The 25,705-nt window shown below is 36.7% G+C and overlaps 1 protein-coding gene across 5 annotated transcripts in view; it reads left to right on the forward strand.

Moving 5' to 3' along the window:
- ALG6 (ALG6 alpha-1,3-glucosyltransferase) overlaps positions 1-25,705 on the forward strand; it is a 57,597-nt gene that overhangs the window by 22,018 nt on the left and 9,874 nt on the right. For 3 of the 5 annotated variants that reach the window (XM_067726402.1, XM_067726400.1, XM_067726401.1), the window contains 9 exons: positions 1,537-1,626; positions 2,774-2,862; positions 4,635-4,717; positions 5,792-5,856; positions 9,543-9,728; positions 10,298-10,454; positions 13,207-13,292; positions 14,696-14,780; positions 17,973-18,043. In XM_067726402.1, coding sequence (XP_067582503.1) covers positions 1,537-1,626; positions 2,774-2,862; positions 4,635-4,717; positions 5,792-5,856; positions 9,543-9,728; positions 10,298-10,454; positions 13,207-13,292; positions 14,696-14,780; positions 17,973-18,043 — 912 coding nt within the window. The remainder of the gene's footprint in view (positions 1-1,536; positions 1,627-2,773; positions 2,863-4,634; positions 4,718-5,791; positions 5,857-9,542; positions 9,729-10,297; positions 10,455-13,206; positions 13,293-14,695; positions 14,781-17,972; positions 18,044-25,705) is intronic. The other 2 variants (XM_067726403.1, XM_067726404.1) reach the window with 2 other exon arrangements.

The following is a 25,705-nucleotide window of genomic DNA, read 5'->3' on the forward strand; positions in this document are numbered from 1 at the left end:
CAGTGAAAGGGAGTCTCTGTAGCTTAGCCAGCAAGATGGAATCTTACATATACATAAAACATAAGCATAGGCGTGACCATCCTATCACGTTTGTCGTATTTTGTTGTTTACAAGCAAGTCACAGGTCTTGCCCACACTTGAGGGGAGGGGATTGATTGTACACACTTAAGGCAGGAACACCAGGAGATGGTTTCATGGGGATGACCTTAAAGTCTGTCTGCCACAGTATTCAACAGTATACAATAGTATTCTATATTTTAATCAGTTTTTGGTGTGTGCATATGTATAAAATAAATATCTTCTTTCTGTTTGTTCTTGTCTTTGAATTTTTCTTATGGTGTCTTTCGTTAAATAAATTTTTACATTTGATGTACAGAAGCTCTTTGAACTGTTCTTGAAACTTTTAAGTTTGGAGCTATTTATTTATTTTTAAATTTTATTTATTATTAATAAAAATTTTTTTTGGCTGTGTTGGGTCTTCATTGCTGCGCACGAGCTTTCTCTAGTTGTGATGGGCGAGGGCTTCTCTTCGTTGCAGTGTGTGGGCTTCTGATTGCAGTGGCTTCTCGTTGCGGAGCACGGTTTCTAGGCGCGCAGGCTTCAGTAGTTGTGGCACGCGGACTCAGTAGTTGTGGCTCGTGGGCTCTAGAGCGCAGGCTCAGTAGTTGTGGTGCACGGGCTTAGTTGCTCCATGGCATGTGGGATCTTCCTGGACCAGGGCTCGAACCCATGTCCCCTGCATTGGCAGGTGGATTCTTAACCACTGTGCCACCAGGGAAGTCCTGGAACTATTTTAAATTAAAGGTTTTTTTTTGTAAAAAGCAAAAATACTCATGATATGTTAGAAAAAATTACATTTTGAAGTTAATGATAACACTCTTGAATATAATTTCGTTCCTTCCCATTCTGACCAGTTAGAGGAGCCTGTTAAGTTATGAACATTAGATCTAGCTTTCTTCCTTAATTTACAGAATTTTGCATGTAATAGGCTCTCATTACATGTTGGTTGAATTGTGTTCAAAGTGTTATTAATGAAAGTATACCTGTTTCATGCAATATTTCTTTCTTTGTAAACCAAATCTTTACGTGGTCTTTGACATTCATTTTTTATTTAAATTGTGATTTCATATTGTTTCTTTAATTTTTTAGACTGTCAGAAGCAAATTCTCTTTTTGTTGCATATTTTCTTTTGTATAAGTGTTGGTCATTAAGTTTACTAATAGTAGAGTGATAACAAGTTCCGGTTTGCCTGTGAGAATCTTGGTTTGCCTCTATTGTTATGGCTTAATTATTTACAGCTTCTTTCTTAAGAGTACCTTGGTTTAGACAATAAATTATTTAGTCACACTACTCAATAACAACTTTTAATTGTGAGTTCACAAAAATTTTTAGGAGAGGGGAGAAGTTTAGATGAATTTTTTTTTTAACCTTGTATAACATTTTTTCATGTTAAGTTAAATGAAGTGAGATATTAAATATAAGTATTTCTTGAATATTGATTGCTGGAATGGCGCTTTCTTTTTCCTTTTTCTTCAGGTATTTTAACGGCAGTGATAACAACTTACAGTATTGGGGATTGGACTATCCACCTCTTACAGCTTATCATAGTCTTTTATGTGCATATGTGTAAGTTTTTCTTCCTTAACATAACTTTAAATATTTATGCCCTTAGCAGATGTAGTAAGGAAGAGTTTGTTGAATAGAGAAGAAATCGTTTGTAGCTACTATTGTATTATGGTTTGTAGAGCACCATACCTTTATAATTGGTTTATAGGAAAGTTTATCAGAGTTTGACTATTTTCATAATTTTTTTGGAGGAAAGTCTAGAAAGAGATGCAAAAATCTAGCTTTGTTTTGAAGTAGAGATATTACCAACTATGCATGGATTACTGAGAAATATATCTAATATGGTTAGCTGTGCATAGAAAAGCTTTTTTCCTGGAATGGCCCAAAGTAAATGAGAAATAAAGGTCTAAATGGTATTCTGACTAACCTGTCAAGTAAGAAACCAGAAGTACCGTAGTGTTTCACTTATGATTGAAGATCGGGATTGGAATTCCTTTTTCTTTTACAGAAATGGAATGGTTTATAGAAGATTAGGTGCTTCTATTTAGTGGAGAACCAGTTCTACTCTGTCCTGGTATTCCATTTCAGACTTGAAGTGTATCAGCAGAAATTTGAGGAACTTCTTCACATTATCTTCTGAACTCATTTTATTTGTTCTATTTCATATTTTGTAAAAATTAGCGTCCTGGATTAAAAATAAGTTTCCAAACTTCAGGATAATCAGATATACTTTGCAGTGTTCTGGAGAATGTAATATGATTGAAAACTTAATTTATCTTTAATAATTATGTTCAGTTTTATGCAAGGATTTATGATTAATAGCTATTTATTGTAGCCTATTATGATAACTGAAAAGATTATAAATTATAAAACTATGATCCTCTTGTCAATATTAGTGTATTGCTCTTTACAAAGTATATGTTTAATAAATGAAATGTGACATCAGATTGTTTTCACACTGGAAGAATCATGAAGGTAGGGCTTTTAGTTAACACGCTACATGGGTTTGTTGGAAGATAAGCATGGCAGATTCTGATAGCGTTAGTCAGTTTCACATGGTTAAATACAAAGAGTAAAGCTTAAGCCTTAACTCCATTGCTTTATAGGAGCAATGGCAACTTCTCAAAATAGATTCATATGTCCTCAGATGTCCTTACTGCTAAAAGTAATGGGGAATAAAGTGCATGTACATATGTTTGATTTGCAGGGCAAAGTTTATAAATCCAGACTGGATTGCTCTCCATACATCACGTGGATATGAGAGTCAGGAACATAAGCTCTTCATGCGTGCAACAGGTAAAAGAGCAATAGGCATTGAGTGTAAAATTTGATTAAAATTTTTTTTGAACTGATGACAGGTTCTATTATTGTCCTTACTTTTATAGTTGTGTAACTATAAATATGCATATATATGTATAATATGTGAGCAAATGTATATGTAAGCTAAAAAACAAAAGGGTAGAAACTAATAATTCTGGGTGCTTTACATTTACTATTATCTCTCTTAATAATTTGGACACGCAAATGAGGTAAATACTGTTGTTATCCTTACTTTAAGCTGAGGAAACTGAGGCCTAGTAAAGTGAGGCTAATATTAATAGCTCACCTGAAGTTGGTTAGCTCTAAATTAAAGTTTTATTTGTTTAGGCTGTTGCTTTAATAAATCCCTTTCACTTTTACAGTGAATTACAGCTGAATGTCATATATTGTATTGCTTTGCAGTGTTGCTAAATTAATCTTTACAACAAATGTTTATTGAGCATTTATTGTGTGCTGTTTAAAAGTTGAAAGTAATAAGCTTAAATTTCTTTAAAAGCTTTACAAGACTTAGGCTTTAATGCTAGCCTGGGTCTTTTCCTTAATTAGTCTAAATCTAGTCAGGGTTTCTTCTCTTTACTATTCATCCAGTCATGGAATATCAGGCGCAAGAGATAACCTGTATTGCCTGTCTTTCCCTCTCCCACACCACTCCCTCTTCCCAATGCTTTAATCCTTTTTGAACCACATACTCACCACATGATATTTAGCTTCTGAGCCAATACCTGTATCTGCAGGGAACTTACAGCCTTTAGAGACTCTATTCTATTTTCAGAGAGCCCCAGTCATTAGAAATTTCCTTCTTATATTGAACCTTCACTAGTCATTTTAGGTTCTGTTTCCTTGGGCTACATAGAACAAGTCCGATCCTTTATATATCTAACACCCTCCAGACATTTGAAGTCATCCCCTCTCGAGGTTGAACATTCGTAAATACTTTAGCTGTTTCTTAGACGACCAGTTTCTTGAATGTGATTATGGTTTTGAGGCCTCCGGTTGTGCTCCTTCAAATATGTTACAGTTTGTTAGTGTCATCTAAAATGTGGCATCTGGAGCTGAAAATAGGATTGCATGCATCTAACACTGACAGTTTACTATCATTTATCTTATTGTGCACAAATATATATGTGTGGTACAAGAAAAAAATAGGCTTTTTGGATAGCTATGTTGTACTGTTGAAGAACTTAATATATTAGTTTTTCTTTGTTCTAAAAGGACTGAACATTCAGAATTATGAATTGCTTTATTTTTTTCCCACTTTTTTTCAGTTTCCTCCTCACCTGGACCTATCAAGCTCTTTGTAGGCATTAATTAGCAAAAATTTATGAATTTTTATAAATATTCACATTAAAAAAGATTCTCCTATGCATCTCCACATTTGAGGTATTGTTCACATCAGAAAATTTGGAGTATACAGATATTGAGGGGAAAATAAAAGTTTCCTTCCCTTGCTTTGAGTATTCTTAATTTTTATGTCCAAGTCAGAGCAAAGAGAGAACTGGTTTTAGATACAGCTAATTGATTTAATATGTGAATTTGTTAGAGAAAATTAAGAGACTCTAGTACTGTATCAGTTGAAATTAGGCACAGGTGAAGGGAATGGAAAGTGCTCAACGTGGAAAGGACTTGTCCAGAGTGGGTAGGAACCTTGTGTTAATAGAATTCCCACTCGGGGTTGGAGGAAGGCTGTTAATAGGTTATAGTAGACCCTGATGGACTCAACGCATAAAATCATTTGCTTGTTTTTTCAGTGTTAATTGCTGATTTGCTGATTTACATACCTGCAGTGGTTTTGTACTGCTGTTGTTTAAAAGAAATCTCAACTAAGAAAAAGGTATGTTTTGAAGTAAGCTGACATTTCATCTCTGAAATGTTTTATTGCCTTAACTATTAAGTGTAGAGCTTAAGGAAGTCATGCTTTTGGGAATAGATAATAGGGAACAGTATATCTTCTGTCAATTTTCATTTAGAAACATTAACTTATCTTAGAGTAATTATTTTAATGTCCAAATATAGGAATAAGATGCACTGAATTTTAGAAGTTATATACTGCTGAATTGCACAGCATGCTAAATTTATTGCTTAACTGGTAAATCTGAATTTTGAGTTGGCTTGTGAGAATGACAACTGAAAGTCATTTTGAAAAGTTGCGATATATTCTCATATTCACAGTTAACAAATATGCTCTTTTTTAAAAAAAAATCAAATGGTTTGTGTTAGAATTTTATTTATTTATTATTTATTGGCTGCGTTGGGTCTTTGTTGCTGCGTGCAGGCTTTCTCAGTTGCGGTGAGCGGGGGCTACTCTTCATTGCAGTGTGCGGGCTTCTCATTGTGGTGGCTTCACTTTGTTGCAGAGCACGGGCTCTAGGTGTGCAGGCTCAGTAGTCGTGGCTTGTGGGCTCTAAGTGTGCAGGCTCAGTATAGTTGTGGCTCATGGGCTCAGTAGTTGTGGCTTGTGGGCTCTAGAGTGTAAGCTCAGGAGTTGTGGTGCATGGGCTTAGTTGCTCCGCAGCATGTGGGATCTTCCTGGACCAGGGCTCGAACCCGTGTCCCCTGCATTGGCAGGCTGATTCTTAAACACTGAGTCACCACGGAAGTCCCATGACTATTCTCTTTGGTCATTTTATATAGATTAATCATTAGATTAATTTATCTGATTTATATATCTAAAAGTGCTTTCTCAGACAAACACCTTTTAGGGATTTTTTTCCTTTTTACTGAAGTATACTATGTCACTTCCATGAAGACTTTAGTGTTTAAAGAGTTGCTTTATAAAAATGGAGTATTTCGATAAATAGAAGGTAAGAGGGGAACATTTGCTACTGTGTTAAATGAAACTACACTTTTACCCGGTTTGATTCAAGTAACAGATTACTTTCTTATTTCACAATAATTTTCTTTACAGATTGCTAATGCATTATGCATATTGCTGTATCCAGGCCTTATTCTTATCGACTATGGACATTTTCAGTATCCTTTACTAATTTAGAAATGAAGTCAGATGCATATCATGAAATCTAGGCTCAGTTTGTATAATGTTGTCATCTAGTTATGTCTTATTTACTAGGGTTCTTGCTTATATAAACCATTTTTAAAATGGTAAAAGAATCTCTTCAGCAAGTGTTTAGTTGAAGGGTAAAGTACAAATTAAAAGTAGCAATGTTTTTTCACAACTGTTTGGATTGGGAACAGAATGTTGGTAACTGATCAGCTGTTCTGGAGCTAATTCTGAAAAGGTGAAACATTTTCTATCTTTTGTAAATGTTTTCTGATGCTGACAAAAACAGTCTTCCAGTTTTTGAGTTTTAAAACAAAATGTTTCTCTAACAGATAGTGGTAGCTGGGAGCTTTAGGAAACTAAAATTGAATAAATCTATGTGGATTTTATGTGTGTAATTTTTGATACCTAAAATAGGGAACATTCAAATAAACAAATTATAGAGGAAAGTTGATAAAATCTGTACATGGCTCTCCAGTTTGTCTTCTAATGTATTAAATATTACTATCTGTCCCAAAGGAAAATAAATAATCCACACCATGATTGCTTAATTAATATTTTTTCCTTTTGGTGCCAATCTGTTTTACTTATAAAATTAAAATGTGTATCTGTCAAAGGACTTGCAAAAATATTCAAATAGGTAGTTACTTCCATCATATTTTTTATTCAGTCCTCTTTCCTAATTGAGCCCTTTTTTTTGGCATTATAGGATCATGGCTTTTAGATAGTTTGATAATATCAAGAACACTGATAATAAAGAAAAGAAAAAAGTTGTTTACAAGATTTTTTTTTTTGTTTTTGCGGTACGCGGGCCTCTCACTGTTGTGGCCCCACCCATTGCGGAGCACAGGCTCCGGACGCGCAGGCTCAGCGGCCATGGCTCACGGGCCCAGCCGCTCCGCGGCATGTGGGATCTTCCCGGACCGGGGCACGAAGCCGTGTCCCCTGCATCGGCAGGCGGACTCCCAGCCACTGCGCCACCAGGGAAGCCCTACAAGATTTTTTTAATACTATATTTACTTTGAAATATTCTCATACAGAGAAGTACACAAAATGTAAATGAATTGGCTATTATCCATGTCAAGAAATAGAACATTGCCAGTATCCAAAACCACACCTGTACGCATCCCAAGTAGTTCTCTCTCTTCCTTTCTCAAAGATAGCCACGTAACTGACTGCTAGTACTATAGTTTGGTTCTCCCCCTTTTTTGAACTTTCTATGAAAAAGACAACACAGGGCTTCCCTGGTGGCGCAGTGGTTGAGAGTCCGCCTGCCAATGCAGGGGACACGGGTTCGTGCCCCGGTCCGGGAAGATCCCACATGCCGCGGAGCGGCTGGGCCCGTGAGCCATGGCCGCTGAGCCTGCGCGTCCGGAGCCTGTGCTCCGCAACGGGAGAATCCACAACAGTGAGAGGCCTGAGTACCGCAAAAAAAAAAAAAAAAAAAAAAAGACAACACAGTAGGTATTCCTTTGTGCTTGGTGTTTTGGTTCAACATTCTGTTTGTGAGTTATTCGTGTAGTTGTATGTAGCTGTAGTTCGTTCTCTTTCATTGCTTTATAATATTCTATTGCATGAATACACATGATTTTATTCGATAGACATTGGAGTGTTTCCAGGTTTTGGCTATGATGACTATGTTGCTTTGACCTTTCTTGTAAATATCTCTTTGTACACATGTAAATATATTTCTTATGAGTGGAATTGCTGAATTATAGGGTGTGCACTTGCTTAATTTTAGATATTCCCATATGGTTTTTAAGCATGATCTACCAGTTAATACTCTTGTTAGCAATGGTGTAGGAGTCCCAGGTGTTCACCTTCACCAGTTGTCAGTTATTTTCCTTTTAACCATTCTGGTAAATTCGTAGTGGTATCTTCTCCGTGATTTGAATCAAACTCTGGAAGCTTTGGGGATTATGTCATTTTGTAGGGACACCTTTTTTTAACCACTATTTACTTTACTTTCCTCATTTGTAAAATGGAGATGATATTAACCCTTACTTTTTAAGCTTTTTGAGAATTAAATGAATTCATATTTGTAAAGCATTTAAAGCAGTACTTGGGAGGTACTAAGCACTACATAAGTATTTATCGCTATTACTAACTGTTACTGCTGCTGCTCTTTTGTTGTTCCTATTTGTTACTTTTCGGGCTCTGAAGTTTTATAATGATTTGTTTGGGCAAAGGTATTTTTGACAGTTGTTTTGGACACTATGGGTCATTCATTTTGAAGACTCATGTTCTTCAGTTCTGGGAAATTCTCATAAATTATTTTTTTTGATAATTCTCTCCCTTCTTTCTTGAGCTTATTAGACAGATATTAGATCTTTCAGCTCCATCTTGAGCATCTCTTTGTCATTTTGTTTTATAGTTTTGAAGATTGTCTTGCTTTATGAGTAACACTTCAATTAAATTTCATTTGTTCTGTTAAGCATTTAATATCTTAAATTTCAGTTTACTCTTTTTTTTCCCCACTGTTCCCTGAATTATTTCCATTCTCCTAGGGGTCAGTCTTTTCTCCTCTTCACTTTGGTCCTTTTTCTGTCATAGGTGTTCCTTATATGTCTATTTGATCCTGGTGTATTTATTCTAAGAATAAGGCAGAAGAGAAAGCTGCATGTGAGCTTTCTATACATTTGGTCCACTATAGGGTACATGGCAGGATTCTGGCCAGTACTCTGGGATCCTTAAATGTCACAGTGTGGAGGAATTTATACTATAGTGTTGACTTCTACACTAGTTGCTCAGATAGTTTATTCCATTTCTTTGGAGAAATATTCCTTCTTTTGTTGCCTGGTAGTAAATGTTTTGGCTGCCAGATAATCTTTGCAAAGGAGTGAGGTGGGATTTGACATCTCCATCTAGGAGTTTTCAGTGCATCCTCTTGTTTTCTCTTCAACATACTCAAGCACTCCAACCTGCTTGTTTCCACAATTCTCTGGGGCTTGTAGGGTGGATTGGCTCCTTGCTAGCCTGAGCTTCCTCTGTGCATTCACTAAGCTGTGGCTTCTTCTAGTTTATTTGTTGCCACTTCTCTGTCCTCTTTCCATCTTCTAGAAATGTGTTGAAATCTTCATCTCTTGTAATGCGTCTTCCTGTTCCCTTTATGGCTGTGAATTTATACTTTAAAAAATTCCCTATCATTTTAAGGGGGTCTCAGGAAGGAGAGGAGGTAAACATGAGTACTCAGCTCACCGTTTTCAACTGAAAATCTAGTTGTGATATTGTTTTCATATAAGTGTTATTAGTTTCTAATCAAGCACATATATTAATTTATATCATTGATGCATATTATAGAGGAAAAATAGTGATATCAGTAAGTTTGGTGGTTTTTTTTAACTTTTGGAGCATTGATTTTGGTATGTGTTTTAGTAATATTGTGAAATAGCCTAGCAGAAAACAAAGCTATGTGTTAACTATTTAGAGCTCTTTTAAACCTAAACAAATCAGTTACTCTGTTTAGTAGTAGATTTAATATATTTGAAGCCACTACATATAATTTCAAATTTGTTTATCAATTCAATACTTTTCAGCTTTTATTTAGAAATCGTTTTCATTTTAATGTGTCATTACAAAATCACATAAGAAAAATGTTCTATAAAATGCAAAATCTGTCTCTTTTAATTATTGAGATAATTCCTTGACACAGGAACATATATAATTCTGTGAGTCTTGGCTTTGCCTTGTGGGGTGTTCTTGGAGTATCTTACGACTGGGACCTGCTGGGGTCCCTGGCGTTTTGCTTAGCTATAAATTATAAGCAGATGGAACTTTACCACTCCTTGCCATTTTTTTGTTTTTTACTTGGCAAGTGTTTTAAGAAAGGCCTCAAAGGAAAAGGGTGAGTGTCTTTTAAACAACAGAATTCAAAAAATTACTTCAGATAATTTATTTGGCATACTTACCTTTGCCTTCTGGTGATTTCTGATTAATGTGTTGGTGGCTATGGAGTAAATGGAAAGAGAGATCAAGTCATGTTCTATATTATTGTATTTTAAATCTTCCTAACTAGAGAAATATTTTGACCGATGTATATTTACTGGAGGTAATGTGAATTGGCTTGTTAGAACATTGCTGTAGGATTTCATCCCTTTAGAGCATATTACATTATATACTTATTAGAAATACATCCCAATTTGACATTTTTCTTCATAGCTGCATAGGAATGGCATCTAAGTTAAATGTTAAGAAGGATGGTGATAGTCTTCATGTTGGGGAATTGCACATCTTAATAGTTGTGAATTTCTTAACTCTGATTTAAGTAGACTCTCATCTTAAACCCGTATTGGTGGCATAAATTTTTACTATACATTTTTACTATACATTACTATACATTTGCATTTATTATATTTATAGTAATGAGACGCAGATTGATTTCTCAGAATTACTAACCTCTCCCTATCTTACCAGTTCCCTTTGTTTTTGTTCTAGGTTTGTGTTGTTGATTAAACTGGCTTGTACTGTTGTGGCTTCCTTCATTCTCTGCTGGCTGCCATTCTTTACAGAAAGGGAACAAACCCTGCAAGTTCTAAGAAGACTCTTCCCAGTTGATCGTGGATTATTTGAGGCATGTTTAAAAACTTCTCTCGCTCCTTTCTGTTACAGTACCTTCCCTGTGACCTTTGGGGATTTCATGTAGAAGCACTTCAGCTGCTCTCCTCCTGCAGTCATTCCTTGCCAGTTATTTAACCTGGTACCTAAGCTATAGCTCATCTGGCATTTTCCAGTACATTGTACAAATAGGTAATATTTATGTCATCCTGAGATCCATAATTCAGTTATACATTTTTCTAATGAAATAGGGTTCATAATGAAAGACAGCATGAGAAGTTGCAGCTACAAAGGTAACAGCTTTGTGGGGTTTTTTTGGTTTATATTCTTTTTTTAGTCCTAGGAAATTATTTATTAAACTAATAATCATGTTTGCTTCAGAAAGATCTCATAATTCCTTATGAGGTATATAGCTTTCATCCATAGTAATTTTTAATGAGAATCATTCATTTCATTTCATTTAATGCCAGCTTAATCACTCTTGTTAAATTTTTATTGCATGGATAATTTGATTTAGAGTTAGTAATTAAATTAAACAAACCATTTTTCTGAAACAAAAAGGTCTTTTAATAAAGTTAGACAGAGACAACATATTTATAGATAATTTGCTTTTGAATAAATATTTCTTTTAAAAAGAATTAGAAAAGCATATATATCTTTCTAGTTTTTGAGTATATGAAATGCTATAGAGTATGTTTCAGTGGATCTGTGGGAGGATGGAACCAGCATTTTGAAAGAGGCTAAGAAAGAATTTGGTGTTGTGAAGGAACAGAAATGTGTGCCCTGTATGTCAATGGGGATGATGATAGTGGTAGTACTGATAATCATAAATAAACACTATTGCTATCACCACCACTTTCTTACTAGGTACCAGGCACTTCACATGTAATTTTATTTGATCCTTAACCATAGTGCTGAAGTAGCTGTTATACCCACTTTACAGATCAGAAAACGGAGGTCAGAGATTCATATAGCTTTTGCATGGCAGAGCTGTAATTTGAACTTTGAGAATTGTGCTCCTAACTTCTTTATATATCCTCTAACCTTAATACCTATATAAAGAAGAGTTTAGTTCTCCATGTAAGCTGCCTGGTTATTTGCCTTGCCTTCTATTGGGTTGGCCAAAAAGTTTGTTCAGGGTTTTCCATAATATTTTACAGAAAACGCAAACGAACTTTTTGGCTAACCTAGTATTTCAGAAATGGTATTTATCATGATAAGTATAAAAATGAGTGTCATACACTTTTGATGGTGCTGTTGGTTACCTTCACTCACTCGTTGCCCTCAAAATCTGAAGAGCAATTTCATTGGCCCGACAGAGGGAAGTAGGATGGTACAGTTGCCGGTGATAGTTACTTTCTTTTTATTTATTTGTTTTTAATTGGAGTATAATTGCTTTACAATGTTGTGTTAGTTTCTGTTGCACAATGAAGTGAATCAGCTATATGTATACCTGTATCCCCTCGCTCTTGTACCTCTTTCCCACTCTCCCCACAATCCCACCCATCTGGGTCGTCACAGAGCACTGAGCTGAGCTTCCTGTGCTTTATAGCATGTTCCCACTAGCTATCTGTTTTACACATGGTAGAGTGTATATATGTCAATCCTAATCTCCCAATTTGTCCCTCCCCTTCCCCTCTGTGTCCACATGTCCATTCTCTATATGTCTGTGTCTCTATTCCTGCCCTGCAAATAGTTTCATCTGTACCATTTTTCTAGATTCCACATATATGTGTTAATATACAGTATTTGTTTTTCTTTCTGGCTTACTTCACTCTGTATGACAGACTCTAGGTCCATCCACATCTTTACAAATGATGCAACTTCATTCCTTTTTATAACTGAGTAATACTCCATTGTATATATGTATCTTCTTTATCCATTCATCTGTCATTGGATATTTAGGTTGTTTCCATGTCCTGGCTACTGTAAATAGTGCTGCAATGAACATTGGGGTACATGTGTTCTTTTGAATTATGGTCTTCTCTGGGTATATGCCCAGTAGTGAGATTGATGGGTCATATGGTAGTTCTACTTTTAGTTTTTTAAGGAACCTCCATACTGTTCTCCGCAGTGGCTGTATCAATTTACATTCCCACCAACAGTGCAAGAGGTTTCCCTTTTCTCCACACCCTCTCTAGCATTTACTGTTTTTAGGTTTCTTGATGATGGCCATTCTGACTGGTGTGAGGTGATAACCTCATTGTAGTTTTGATTTGCATTTCTGTAATAATTAGAGATGTTGAGCATCTTTTCATGTGCCTCTTGGCCATCTGTATGTCTTCTTTGGTGAAATGTCTATTTAGGTCTTCTGCCCATTTTTTAATTGGGTTGTTTGTTTTTTTGATATTGAGCTCCATGAGCTGTTTGTATATTTTGGAGATTAGCTAATAGATTACTCTGATTTCAGGTGTGTGGTAAAATGGGTCAAACAATATGTGTTCTACATTAGATGAAGTAAAGATTTCTTAGAAACTAATTTCCAAAGATGAATAACTTCAGTATTTAGGAATAATGTGCTGCTCTTCGAAAAATATTAAGTATTTCTTGGGCGCATCTAAATTATGGTTGGCTAGATCACCTCCTATTGCGAAAAATGTGTGTGTATGTGTTCCTTAGAGAGTTTAATCAACTTAGTTATGAAGTTGTGAACAAGCGCTTCTCATGACCCCAAAGTTTATCTATTTAGAGATTATGGGCTGTACTTCATGGAGTTTAATATTTCTTTCAATTATACTAGAATGTAAAACTAACAAATTTCTTTTAAGGATAAAGTAGCCAATGTTTGGTGCACCTTCAGTGTCTTTCTGAAGATCAGGGATATTCTGCCACATCACATCCAGTTAATGATCAGGTAAGAGACACCAAGTTTGTATATAGTGTTTTATAAGCTACTCTAAAAGTGTCGTGGCAATACCTCATTTATCTGCCATCATAGGGAGTAAGGTAGTCTTCATCAGTGAATAGTCCACATAATGTAAACTCATTGCTCTGTATAACAGAACTTTTTTATTTGAAACATTTTATGTGAAAGTTACTGTTACCTACTTCCGTCTTCCTTAAACAGTATATTAAACATGATTTAACATAACCTTGAAGAGTCATAATTTTCAGCGGTGTATCAGTCAGGGTCGACCAGAGAAGGAGAATGAGTAGGAGATCACTGTGTGTGTGTATGTGTGTGTGAATTTATTATGAGGAATTGGCTTATACAATTGTGGGGGACTGGCTAAGCAAACTGAATGCCAGTCCATAAGACAGACATTCAGGAGGGGCAGTCTAGAGGGAAGGAAGAGCTGTACTGACCCCACTGCTGTTTGGAGTCTGATCTCAGGGAAGGCCTAAGCCTTTTAAAGGGCTTCCGGGTGATTCAGGCACCACCCAAGGCCGCACCCTTTTGATTAACTTAAAATCAATTGAATAGGGACTTTAATTACATCTGCAGATCTCTTCACAGCAGCACCAACATTAGTGTTTGAATAACCGGGAGGTGTGTGTATGTGTGTGTGTGCTGCCTTTCTGTTTCCTCCAGTTCTTTTGGTTGGAGAGTATCCTTTGTAGCCCACCGTAACAGGAAGCAGACTAGTCGAGCTGAAGCCACAAAGCCTCCTCAAGTGGGAAAATTAGTTATTGTTTTGCATTATAATACTTGTTTTCAGGGCTTTCAAAGACTGTTTGCCTTGGTACTAAGTGGCTCCAGACTCCTCTGCTTGTTGAGTTCTTTTTTCCTCCTTGCCCATCAACCATCACAAGGAGAAGCTCTAGCAGCTTCCCACTCTCTTTCTAGCTTGTTCTTTCTGATTTATCATGGGTTTGAAAATCAGATAATCAACTTTTGTGAAATTGAGGGCCAAAGAGGTTCTCTTTTGAGTAACTTTTATGAATATTTGTGTTACAAATATAGCATTGTCTCTTTATACCTGGTTATGTTTTCTTGTTTGATAATTGACTTTTAGCTATCTTTGTATCTTTTCCATAATTGATGCTAAGTACTAAAAAAACATAAGCAATATTTCTATAAAATTTTGTTCTATTTTATATAAGCATGTATATATTAAAGTGTGTACATATTTCAGTGTATGGATTTTATTAAAATGTTATTTGGTCTTGAATTTATTATTTAATACATAAAAACTTTAATTTGAAATCAACTTAAGTTGATAAGTAATGTGACCCTTACATTAAAAAATTGTTTCTTTGTTTTAGCTATATACCTTTATAAAGAAAACAAATGTCTAATTTTTATTAATTTTTTAGCTTTTGTTTTACATTTTTGAGCCTGCTTCCTGCATGTATAAAATTGACACTTCACCCCTCTCCCAGAGGATTCAAATTTACTCTGGTAAGTTTCTCATTACTTTAGATACTTAATTCTTGCTGCAATTGATCTTTTAAAAATACAGATAATTATTTTCCTGCTTTGAACAGGATCATTGGATTGAGACATAAGACATTCATTTATTTGGCAAACACTGAGTGTCTGACATACTTAGGTGCTGTTTTGCACTAGGCTGAGCAATCAGAATCTTTCAGTTTAATTCAACAACTATTTAATTTCTTTGTGGTGGTCAGTGAGGGGATACAAAGAAGAAAACAGTAGTGATAGACATGTTTAAATTATTATGCTCTAAAGCAGACGGTATTAAGTTCTGTCAGGTACAATGGAGTGCTGTGATAGTGTGGGAAAAGGAGATATTACTTTGAGGGCAGATTTTAGCCTATTTCTTAAAGCAAGTGGGATCAGAGCCAAATTTTGAAAGCTGGGCAAGATTTGGAATAGGTGGTTATGTAACAGGAGAGTTCGAGACAGGAGGAAGAGCTTGAAGGTACAGATGTGGGAGGGGATAGGGAATGATCTGGGAACAGCTATTAACCAATGAAATTTGTGTAACTTTTACGTGGGTATGTGTGTGTTGAGGTTAGGAGAGGATATAGTGAGAGAGAAGAGTCAGAAAGAATCAAATTATGTAAGAACTTGGATGCTGGGCTGAAAAATTTGGAGTCTGATTTGTGTGCGAGAGGAGCAAAAAAGATTTTGGAGAAGGAGAGGGAACAGATCTCTGTTTTAGGAACATGACTTGTATCAGTTGGAACATGGATCGGGTATATATTTTATATTTTAGGGTTTCTCTGCGTGGGTTTACAGATTCCTCCTGGTTGTATTTCTGTGGTATTTAGAATTTGTTCCTGTGTACCTTGGTCTATAAAATGACATTTAAAGGATATCCTTTTAAAATATCAAGAAGAGTTAGTTTATGAAAACAGTCAGTCTTAGTGGACTTATAAAGGGACAACCTTTTATTTTTTATTATTTAAAAAAAATTTTTGGCCATGCCACGCAGCTTGCGAGACCTTAGTTCCCCTCACCAGGGATTGAACCCAGGCCCTCGGCAGTGAAAGCACAGAGTCCTAACCACTGGACCACCAGGGAATTCCCTAAAGGGACAACATTTTAGAAATTGGGGTTTCAATTCTGGGCCTGCCACTTATTTACATTGCATTCTAAAAACAAGCCAGAACAGAGCATGTCAGTCAAATATTTCAAAAGTGCTTATCGGTTCCACAGTGCAAAAAGATTCATGTTCCTCTTTTTTAAAGTTACCTTTTTATTGATGATGTCTGTTGTTTCATTCTGTGAATGAACTCTGAGCATAGTAAGTCATCTATAGTTAATATTCTATAGAATGTTTAGAATAGGAGGGATGTGGTTAGTAATATTTTGACGTCTTCAGTAGCCCTAACTTGAAATATTTGCAAGCTTATGTAAAATGGTTATTTATCATGCTAAATAAAGGTATATTTCAAAGATGATGGAATGGAATTTCAGAGTTTCGGTAACTAGCAGTGTTAGAGATGATTACTTTTAGGATTATAAAGCAGAAAAAGCATTTTCTTTCTCTTAATTTCCTAATTTTATTTAGTTTATTGTGTTTTAATACCAGACATTGTGTTTAAAAAATAAAAAAGACATTAATGACTTATTTTTATTTTTGTTGATAATGTTTTAAATTCTTATTGAATACTTCTGAGAGCTTTAAAACATTTCCCATTATAATTATTTTAAAGTGTTTTTTTCCTTTCAATTTAGATTGAATTATTTCTTAATATAGGTCTATAATTAAGGTAATTGATAGTATGAATACTAATATATCTATAGCAGCAAAGTTACTTTTATCTATATCTTTTCAAGTAGTATTTATTAAGTGCCCTCTAATGTGTCAGGTCCTCTTCTAGGAATTGGCATATAAATGAATGACAGCTAATATCCCTGCTCTCTTAATTGGGGGACATTCATGCTAGTGGCAGGAGAACAACAATAAACAAAATAAATCAGTTAACAGGAAAATATCTGGGAGTGATGAGGATTATGAAGAAAATAGTATTATGTGAAAAGAGGGCTGGTGGGGTTTGGTTAGCGGGGTACTACTTCAGATTGAGTAAGGGAAGGCCTCTCTAGGGAAGTGACATTTCATCCTGGAACTGAATGATTGATTGATCAGAAGGAACCAATTACAAGAAGATCTGGGCTCTGACTTGACAAAAGCAAGTTTTTTCTCCAGGCAGGAACACATTTGGCATGTTCAAAGCATTAAAGGGACAAATATGAAGTGGCTGGTGTGAAATGAGTGAGGGAGACAGTAAGAAAGACTGGAAGAGGAAGGCAGGACCCAGATTATGTAGGAGTTTGGATTTTATTCTAAGTGTAATGGGAAGCTATTGGAGGATTTTAAACAGGGAAATTACATGATCTGATATGGTGGCTAAATGGAGAATGGATTGTTGGGGGCAGGAGCATTACCAGCTGGGAGGTTATTGCAGTGGCCAAGCAGAAAGGTGGGCGTGGCTTAGACCACTCCTCTGCCACCATCAGCAGAGGGGAGTGGAGAGAAGTCAGTGGATATTGTATTTGGGAGATGGTGTAGGTAGGATTTGCTGATGGATTGGATGTATAGCATGTACAAGATAGTGATCCAGGTTTTTTGTTTGAGCAACTAGATTGGATGTATATAGATAAATGTCTAATATGCAGAATATAAACTCCTGAAAATAGATCTAGGTCATTATTAATTTAAAATCCCAAATAACAAGTGATTACTTTATAGAACATTGAATATATTTTATTGAAGTGCACATTTTAAAAACACTAAAATGAATTTACTTTGCCAGTTTTAGATTTTGACTTACTTGTCCTTCATGCTTTTTAATTTAAATTGTCAGAGATTCCAAGGGAGGATGAAGGTATGATTGTTGTGTCTGGATTATTTAGTAGTTTTGTTATTAATAACTGAGACTCAATGAACTTGTTCTAGATGGTTAGGTATAGCTTTATAATAATTATTTTTCAAAATATTTTGATTATTAAATTTGAATAAAATATTATGCACATTAGAGTTGTGTATATATTTTCCTTCTAGCTACAAGCTATATTAAACTTTAAAATTTTACTTGAAATGATTTTTAGTCAGATTCATAATTAAATTGATATTATATTTTGTAAGTTGTTATATCTGATTTTGTCCCCTTTTTCCTTAAGGTTAGCTGTGCACTGTCATTCTTTCTATTTTCTTTCCAAGTACATGAAAAGTCCATTCTTTTGGTATCATTGTAAGTAAAAATGTTTCAAGTATATTTTATTTGTTTATTGTGATTTGTTTATAATATGTAAATAAATTTATTACTTACATTTAATCACCTAAGTGCAAATCAAAACTATGCAAATGTTACATAATTTCATAAAATCAATTCATAAAATCACATGTTTTCCAGAATGATGATCTCTTACAATTTTACTTCTTTATGATATATTTTAAACTGATGAAATTTTATGGAATAATTTCTGATATCTTATTTCTTCCTATTTTTTTCATTTATATTTTCTATATGCTAATAAAAACTGTCTTCCAAAGAGGCTCTACTTAGGTTGGAGCCTGTGTGTCTTCTTTGCCTTTTTCATTTCATTCATTTCCACATCTATTCAATGGCCTGTTCTCTCCATCAACCTCTTTAGAGGCTTTTATATGTTGCCTCCTTTTTAGTTCTTCTGTCAAAACCTTTGTTTAGACCCTATTGGCAATCCCTAACCACACTCCTTTTTTTTAGGAGCATTAAAATTTTTTCCTGTTCTTCATAGAAATTGAGTGGCAGTTGGGGGTATATTATCCCAATATTAAAATAGTATTTGCCCAGAACACATTGGAATACTTGAATCCTGCCCAAGATCAGTCCCACCCATGCCTGCCACACCCCTCACCCTGTGTTTGCTAGGTTCCTGTGGAAGATGCATGTATGAAATGACTAATGACAAATGGAAGGGTGTATTGCTTTTATTAGGTGGAGCTTTGAACTAAAACCTTAGTGCAGAGCTTTATAGTAGGTGGGGCTGGCCTATGGGAAAGCCTTCTTTCCTCTGAAAAAAATAGTCTCGTACCATTGCAGACTGGAAGGGCAGCTTAATTTCATCCCCTGAAGTCTAAACTTGAGTTAGATCTGACCACTGTTATGTGAGGCTAGGCTGACCCTATGCAAATCCCTAGTGCCAGGGGATGGAACTATGGAGAGGTATTGCTTTCAAACATGTATAATCTTCCCCAGGATTCCTACTCCAGAGAAAGGAGCTCGATCAGTGAGTGACCTATAATCTGACCATTCAGATTAGCTCGTGGGCCCTGAATTTCTGGAAGTTCATACTCTACAACTGTACCTAGATTATTCATAACAGTGCATGACTTTAATATAATTTTGATCAAATATTTTAAAGTTCCTCTTGACCTGGTTCCAGCTAAGCTATCATTAAACAAATATTTCACCCAATAAATATTTATTGAGGGCCTACTATTTGCCAGATACTGTTCTATGCACCTGGGATATATCTGTGAACAAAACAGACAAAAATTCCTACTTTCTTAGCTTTCATTCTCAAGGACAGACACTAATAATTAAATAAAAATAAGAAATTAAATAATGTGTTAGCAGGTAATAAAAGTCATGAAGGATACATAAAAGAGGATAAGGGAAGTTGGGAGTACTGGAGCTGGGGTTACAGGAGTAAGTGCAGGTTGCAGTTTTAAACAAGGATGTCAAGGTAGGCCTTGTTGAGGAGATACTTGAGTGGATACTTGAGTGGACTGGAGGAGATATCTGGGAGAATAACATTCTAGACAGCCAGTGCCAAGGCCCTTAGATGGGAGTATTACTGATATGTTTAGGGAACAACAGAATGGCCAGTGTGGCCAGAGTGCAGTGGTCAATGTAGGAAGTAATAGGAGGTGAAGTTAAAGAGGTAACAGGCATGTAAATTATATAGGATCTTGTAGGCCATATTGGGAACTTTGGCTTTTATTCTGAAGGAAACGGGGAGCCATGGAAGGATTTTGAGGAAGACGCATGATCTGACTTGATGTGTTTTTTTTGTTTTGTTTATTTTTTATTTTTGGCTGCGTTGGGTCTTTGTTGCTGCACACAGGATTTCTCTCTAGTTGCAGCGAGCAGGGGCTACTCTTTGTTGCGGTGCATGGGCTTCTCATTAAGGTGGCTTCTCTTTGTTGCAGAGCACGGGCTCCAGGGTGCGCGGGCTTCAGTAGTTGTGTCACGCGGGCTCAGTAGTTGTGGCGTGCGGGCTTAGTAGCTCCACAGCATGTGGGATCTTCCTGGACCAGGGATTGAAACGTGTGTCCCCTGCATTGGCAGGCGGATTCTGAACCACTGCACCACCAAGGAAGTCCCGTGACTTGATGTTTTAAAAGGATCACTTTGCTTATCAAATTATACATGTTAAATATGTACAGTTAATTGTATATCAGTTATACCTCAATAAAGCTGTTAAAAAATAAAATGATCATTCTGGTGGCAGGTCAAGAACAGATTGTACAGAGCAAGGGTAGAAAACACAGAGACCATTTAGAAGGCAATCACCATTATCCAGGTTGAGCGATGGTGGCGATGGGGACCAAGATCGTAATAGTGGAAGAGGTGAGAAGTGGTCACTAGAGCCTGAATGTTTCCCGACGATTTGGATATAGCATGTGAGAGAAAGAGAAAAATCAAAGGTGTGTTCATGGTTTTTGGCCTGGAACGGGAAGGATGGAGTGGCCATTGACTGAAATGGGGAAGACTGCAAGTGGAGCAGGATTACACTAGATGTGAACAAGGTGGGAGGTTCCCAAGTTCAGTGTTGGACGTGTCTTTGGACATCAAGTGGAGGTGTTGAGTTAGTATTTAAATACAAGTCTGGGTTGGATATATGAGTGGAGTCCAGAGAGAGACTGAGCCAGAGACATAAAATTAGTAATTTCTCAGTAGAGATGACATTTATAGTCATGAGACTAGATGAGATAACCAAGGAAGTGAGTATAGACAGAGAAGAATACCAGAGACTGAGTTCTGGGCCACACAATATTAAGAGGTCTGGGAGAAGAGGCAAATGGGAATGGCCAACGAGGTAGGATGCAAACCACAAGAGTTGGTGTCCTGGAAGCTGAGTGAAGAAGGAATTTTCAGGATAACAAGGTCCGCTGTCTTACACCACTGACAAAAATTAACTTGAAATGGCTTAGACTTAAATGTAAGGACTGAAGCTGTAAAACTTGTAGAAGAAAACATAAGGGAGAAGCTCCTTGACATTGTTCTTGGCAATGATGTTTTGGATATGACACCAAAAGCAGAAGGAACAGAAGCAAAAATAAATAATTGGGACAGCATCACACTAAAAAGTTTCGGCACAGCAAAAGAAATATCAAAATGAAAAGGTGGCCTTCCCTGGTGGCGCAGTGGTTGAGAGTCCGCCTGCCGATACAGGGGACACGGGTTTGTGCCCCGGTCCGGGAGGATCCCACATGCCGCGGAGTGGCTGGGCCCGTGAGCCATGGCCCCTGAGCCTGTGCGTCCGGAGCCTGTGCTCTGCAATGGGAGAGGCCACAACAGTGAGAGGCCCACATAACGCAAAAAAAAAAAAAAAAAAAAAAAGGAAAAAAAAAAAATGAAAAGGCAACCTGTGGAATGGCAGAAAATATTTGTAAACCATGTATCTGATAAAGGGTTAATTATCCAAAATATATAATGAACTTATACAACTCAGTAGTAGAAAAAACAAATAATCCAAAGGACCTGAATAGACATTTTTCTAAAGAAGGCATACAGATGGCCAACAGGTACATGAGAAGGTGCTCAACATCACTAATCATCGGGGAAATGCAAATCAAAACCACAGTGAGATATCACCTCACACCTGTTAGAATGGCTCTTATCAAAAGGACAAGAGGGACTTCCCTGGTGGTGCAGTGGTTAAGAATCTGCCTGCCAATGCAGAGGACATGGGTTCAAGCGCTGGTCTGAGAAGATCCCACATGCCACGGAGCAACTAAGCCCGTGTGCCACAACTACTGAGCCTGCGCTCTAGAGCCTGTGAGCCACAACTGCTGAGCCCAAGTGCCACAGCTACTGAAGCCTGCATGCCTAAAGCCCGTGCTCTGCAACAAGAGAAGCCACCGCAATGAGAAGCCCGCATACCGCAACGAAGAGTAGCCCCCGCTCGCGCAACTAGAGAAAGCCCGCACACAGCAACAAAGACCCAACGTAGCCAAAAATCAATCAATCAATCAATAAATTTATAAAAAAAAAAGACAAGAGATAACAAGTGCTGATGAGGATGTGGAGAAAAGAGAACCCTGTGCACTACTGGTGGGAATGTAAATTGGCGCAGTCACTATGGAAAACAGTATGGAGGTTTTTCAGAAAATTAAAAATAGAGCTACCATATGACCCAGCAATATTTCTGAAGTAAATGAAATTACTGTCTTGAAGAGACATCTTTACCCCCTAGTTCTTCACAGCATTACTTGCAACAGCCGAGACATGGAAACATGGAAGTGCCTGTCAACAGATGAATACAGAAAGTGGCGTATTACTCCCCCCTCCAACACACACAGAGGAATATTATTCAGCCATAGAAAAGGAAGGAAATCCTGGGGACTTCCTTCCTCCAGTGGTTAAGACTCCACGTTTCCACTGCAGGGGGCACAGTTCCAATCCCTGGCTGGGGAACCAAGATCCCACTGCCATGCCGTGGCATGGCCAAAGAAAAAAAATGGAAGGACATTTGCAACAACATGGATGAACCTTGAGGGCATTATGCTAAATGAAGTAAGTCAGACAGAGAGAAAGACAAATACTGTATGAGCTCACTTAAATGAGGAATGTTAAGACATAGAAGCATTGAAACTAAACTCACAGAAACAGAGTAAGTTGGTGGTTGCCTGAGTTGGGGTGGGGGGGAAATGGGTGAAGGTGGTTAAAGAGTACAAACGTACAGTTATGAGATGAATAAGTTCTGGGGATCTAATGTACAGCATACACTGTAGCTGGCTGTAGTTAGCAAAAGTTAACAAGTCCCCTACATACGAACCTTCAAGTTGTGAACTTTCAAGGATGCGAATGTGCATTCCTTCAGCGTCACGTGTGAGTGAAATTGCAGCTTGCCCTCTGTCTCTTGTTGCTGACGATCCTTCAGCTCTACCATCTCCCACCTTTTCTCCCTCCTCCAGTCAGTAATTCTTCTTGCCTGTTCACTCGATGCCAGCCCCTGTATGCCGGCTGTTGTACTGTACTACTGTACTTTTCAAGGTACTGTACTATAAGATTAAAAATATTTTCCTTATTTTTTGTGTTTGTTTTTTTAATGTATTATTTGTGTGAAAAGTATTATAAACCTATTATAGTATGGTACTATATAGCTGATTGTGTTAGTTGGGTACCTAGGCTAACTTTGTTGGACCTAACAAACAAATCGGACTACAAACGTGGTCTCACTATGGAACTTGTTCGTATGTAGGGGACTTACTGTATTGTATACTTGAAAGTTGCCAGGAGAGTAGATCTTAAAAGTTGTCACCACAGACACACACAAGGGCACACACACACACAAAAGGTAACTTTAAGTTGATGGATGTGTTAATGAACCTTATTGTGGTAATCATTTTGCAATATATACCTATATCATCACATTGTACACTTTGTTCACATTGTGCAATGTTATACGTCAGTTACATCTCAATAAAACTGGGGAAAGAAGGACATGATGTGATCAGTTGTATCAGATGCTGTTAATAGGTCAAATAAGATGAGGGTTAAGAATAGACTATTTGCCATAGTGAAATGGAAGTCACTGATGAAAAGTGACTTTTCTAGGTCACTTAGAAAAGGCTAGTGTTGGTAGAGTGATGCAGGGAAGAGCCTGATTGGGGTGGGTTTAAGACATAATGAGAAGAGAAGAATTGAAGATAAGTATAGATGATTCTTTAAAATATATATATATATTTAAGTATATATTTTATATATATATATATAAAATGGTGAAATACACTATTAGTACATTCACAATGTTGTATAACCACCACCACTGTCTACTTACAGAATATTTTCGTCACCCTAGAAGGAAACCCCGTACCCAGTAAGCAGTCATTCCCTGTTCTCCCCTTCCCCTAATCCTTGTAACCACTAATCTACTTTGTCTCTGTGGATTTGCCTGATTTGGATATTTCATGTAAATGGAATCATAAAATATGTGGCCTTTTGTTTCTGACCTGTTTCACTTAGCATAATATTTTCAAAGTCATCCATGTTGTACTGTGTATTGGTACTTCATTTTTATGCCTGAATAATATTGCATCATATGGATATACTACATTTTGTTTGTCCATGCATCAGTTGATGGACATTTTGAGTTGTTTTCACCTTTTGGCTATTGGGAATAGTGCCACTATGAACATTCACGTATACGTTTTTGTTTGAACACTTGTTTTCAGTTCTCTTGGGTCTCCAGGAGTGGAATTTCTGGGTCATATAATAATTCTGTAAACTTACTGTGGAACCACCAAACTAATTTCCACAGTAGCTATACCATTTTACATTGTCACCAGTAATTATAAGTGTTCCAATTTCTCTGCATCCTTGTCAGCACTTGTTATTGTCTGTTATTGTTTTTGCCATCGTAGTAGGTGTGAAGTAGTATCTCATTCTGGTTCTCATTTGCGTTTCTCTAAAGACTAATGATGTTGAGCATCTTTTTATGTCCTTGTTGGCAATATGTATATCTTCTTCAGCGAAATGCCTAATACTTAAATCCTTTGTCCAATTTTTAAGTGGTTGTTTCTCTTTCTTGTTGAGTTTTAGAAGTTCTTTATATATTCTGGATATTAAACCTTTATCAGATATACGATTAACAAATACTTTCTTCCATTCTTTGGATTTTCTTGATAGTGTTCTTTGATGCACAGAATTTTTAATTTGATGAAATCCAATTTATCTGTTCTTTCTTTTGTTGCTTGTGCTTTTGATGTTGTATCTAACAAACTATTGCCAAATCCAAGGTAATATTTACCCTCATATTTCTTCTAAGAACTTATGGATTTAGCTCTTATATTTAGGTTTTTGATCCATTTTGAGTTCAGTTTTGTATATGGTGTGAGATAGGTAGGCAGTTCTTTAGATGAGTTTTGCCAAAAAGGAGAGCAGAGAAATTAAGCAATAACTGGTAGAGAAAGTGAGGTCAAAGAGGTTTGTTATTTGTTTTCAGATAGGAGAGATAATGGCATGGGAATGGTCAGTAAGAGGGAACATTGATGTTACAGGAGAGGTAAGAGTTGCTGGAGCAGTGTCCTTCAGAGACAGAGGTGGAGTAGGATCTAGAACACAAATGGAAGGATTGGCTGTGGACAGATGCATGAATCATTCATCTTAATAAAAAGAGGGAACACACTGTATCAGTACAGATGCTGGGAAGAGAGTAGATGTGATGGTGACATCTGTGAAAGTTCTCTCTTAATTGCTTTAGTTTTCTTATTGAAATGGAGGACAAAGTCATTAGGAAAGAGTGGGTTAGAGCTGTTGGGAATATGAGAAGAGAGGAGAAGGTGGAATTATCTTTGTAAGGAGACACAGAGTATGAACAGACTAGGGAAATATATACTAATTGCTGGACACTTGAATATCATGATCATGTATTTAAAGTGAGAATAGTTAGTGCGGGTAAATGTTTTCCTCCAGAGCAGTTGCTCAGTAAGGCCAGAGTAAGTGCAGGTGGAGAGTTGGGTATTTCCAGGTTTATGGTTTTCTCTAGTGAGGATAACTCATTTGCTTGGGATTTGAGATTGAATACATGGGAGTGATTATGATTGATCTTAGAATTTAACCTGGGTAAGAAGGGAAAAGGTCATTAAAATAGTGAGGCAAAGTGAAAATGTGCTAGGAACAATGGATTGAAGGTCTTGGGGG

Source organism: Pseudorca crassidens, chromosome 2 (genome assembly GCF_039906515.1).
Source record: "Pseudorca crassidens isolate mPseCra1 chromosome 2, mPseCra1.hap1, whole genome shotgun sequence".
In the NCBI taxonomy this organism is placed as follows: domain Eukaryota; kingdom Metazoa; phylum Chordata; class Mammalia; order Artiodactyla; family Delphinidae; genus Pseudorca; species Pseudorca crassidens.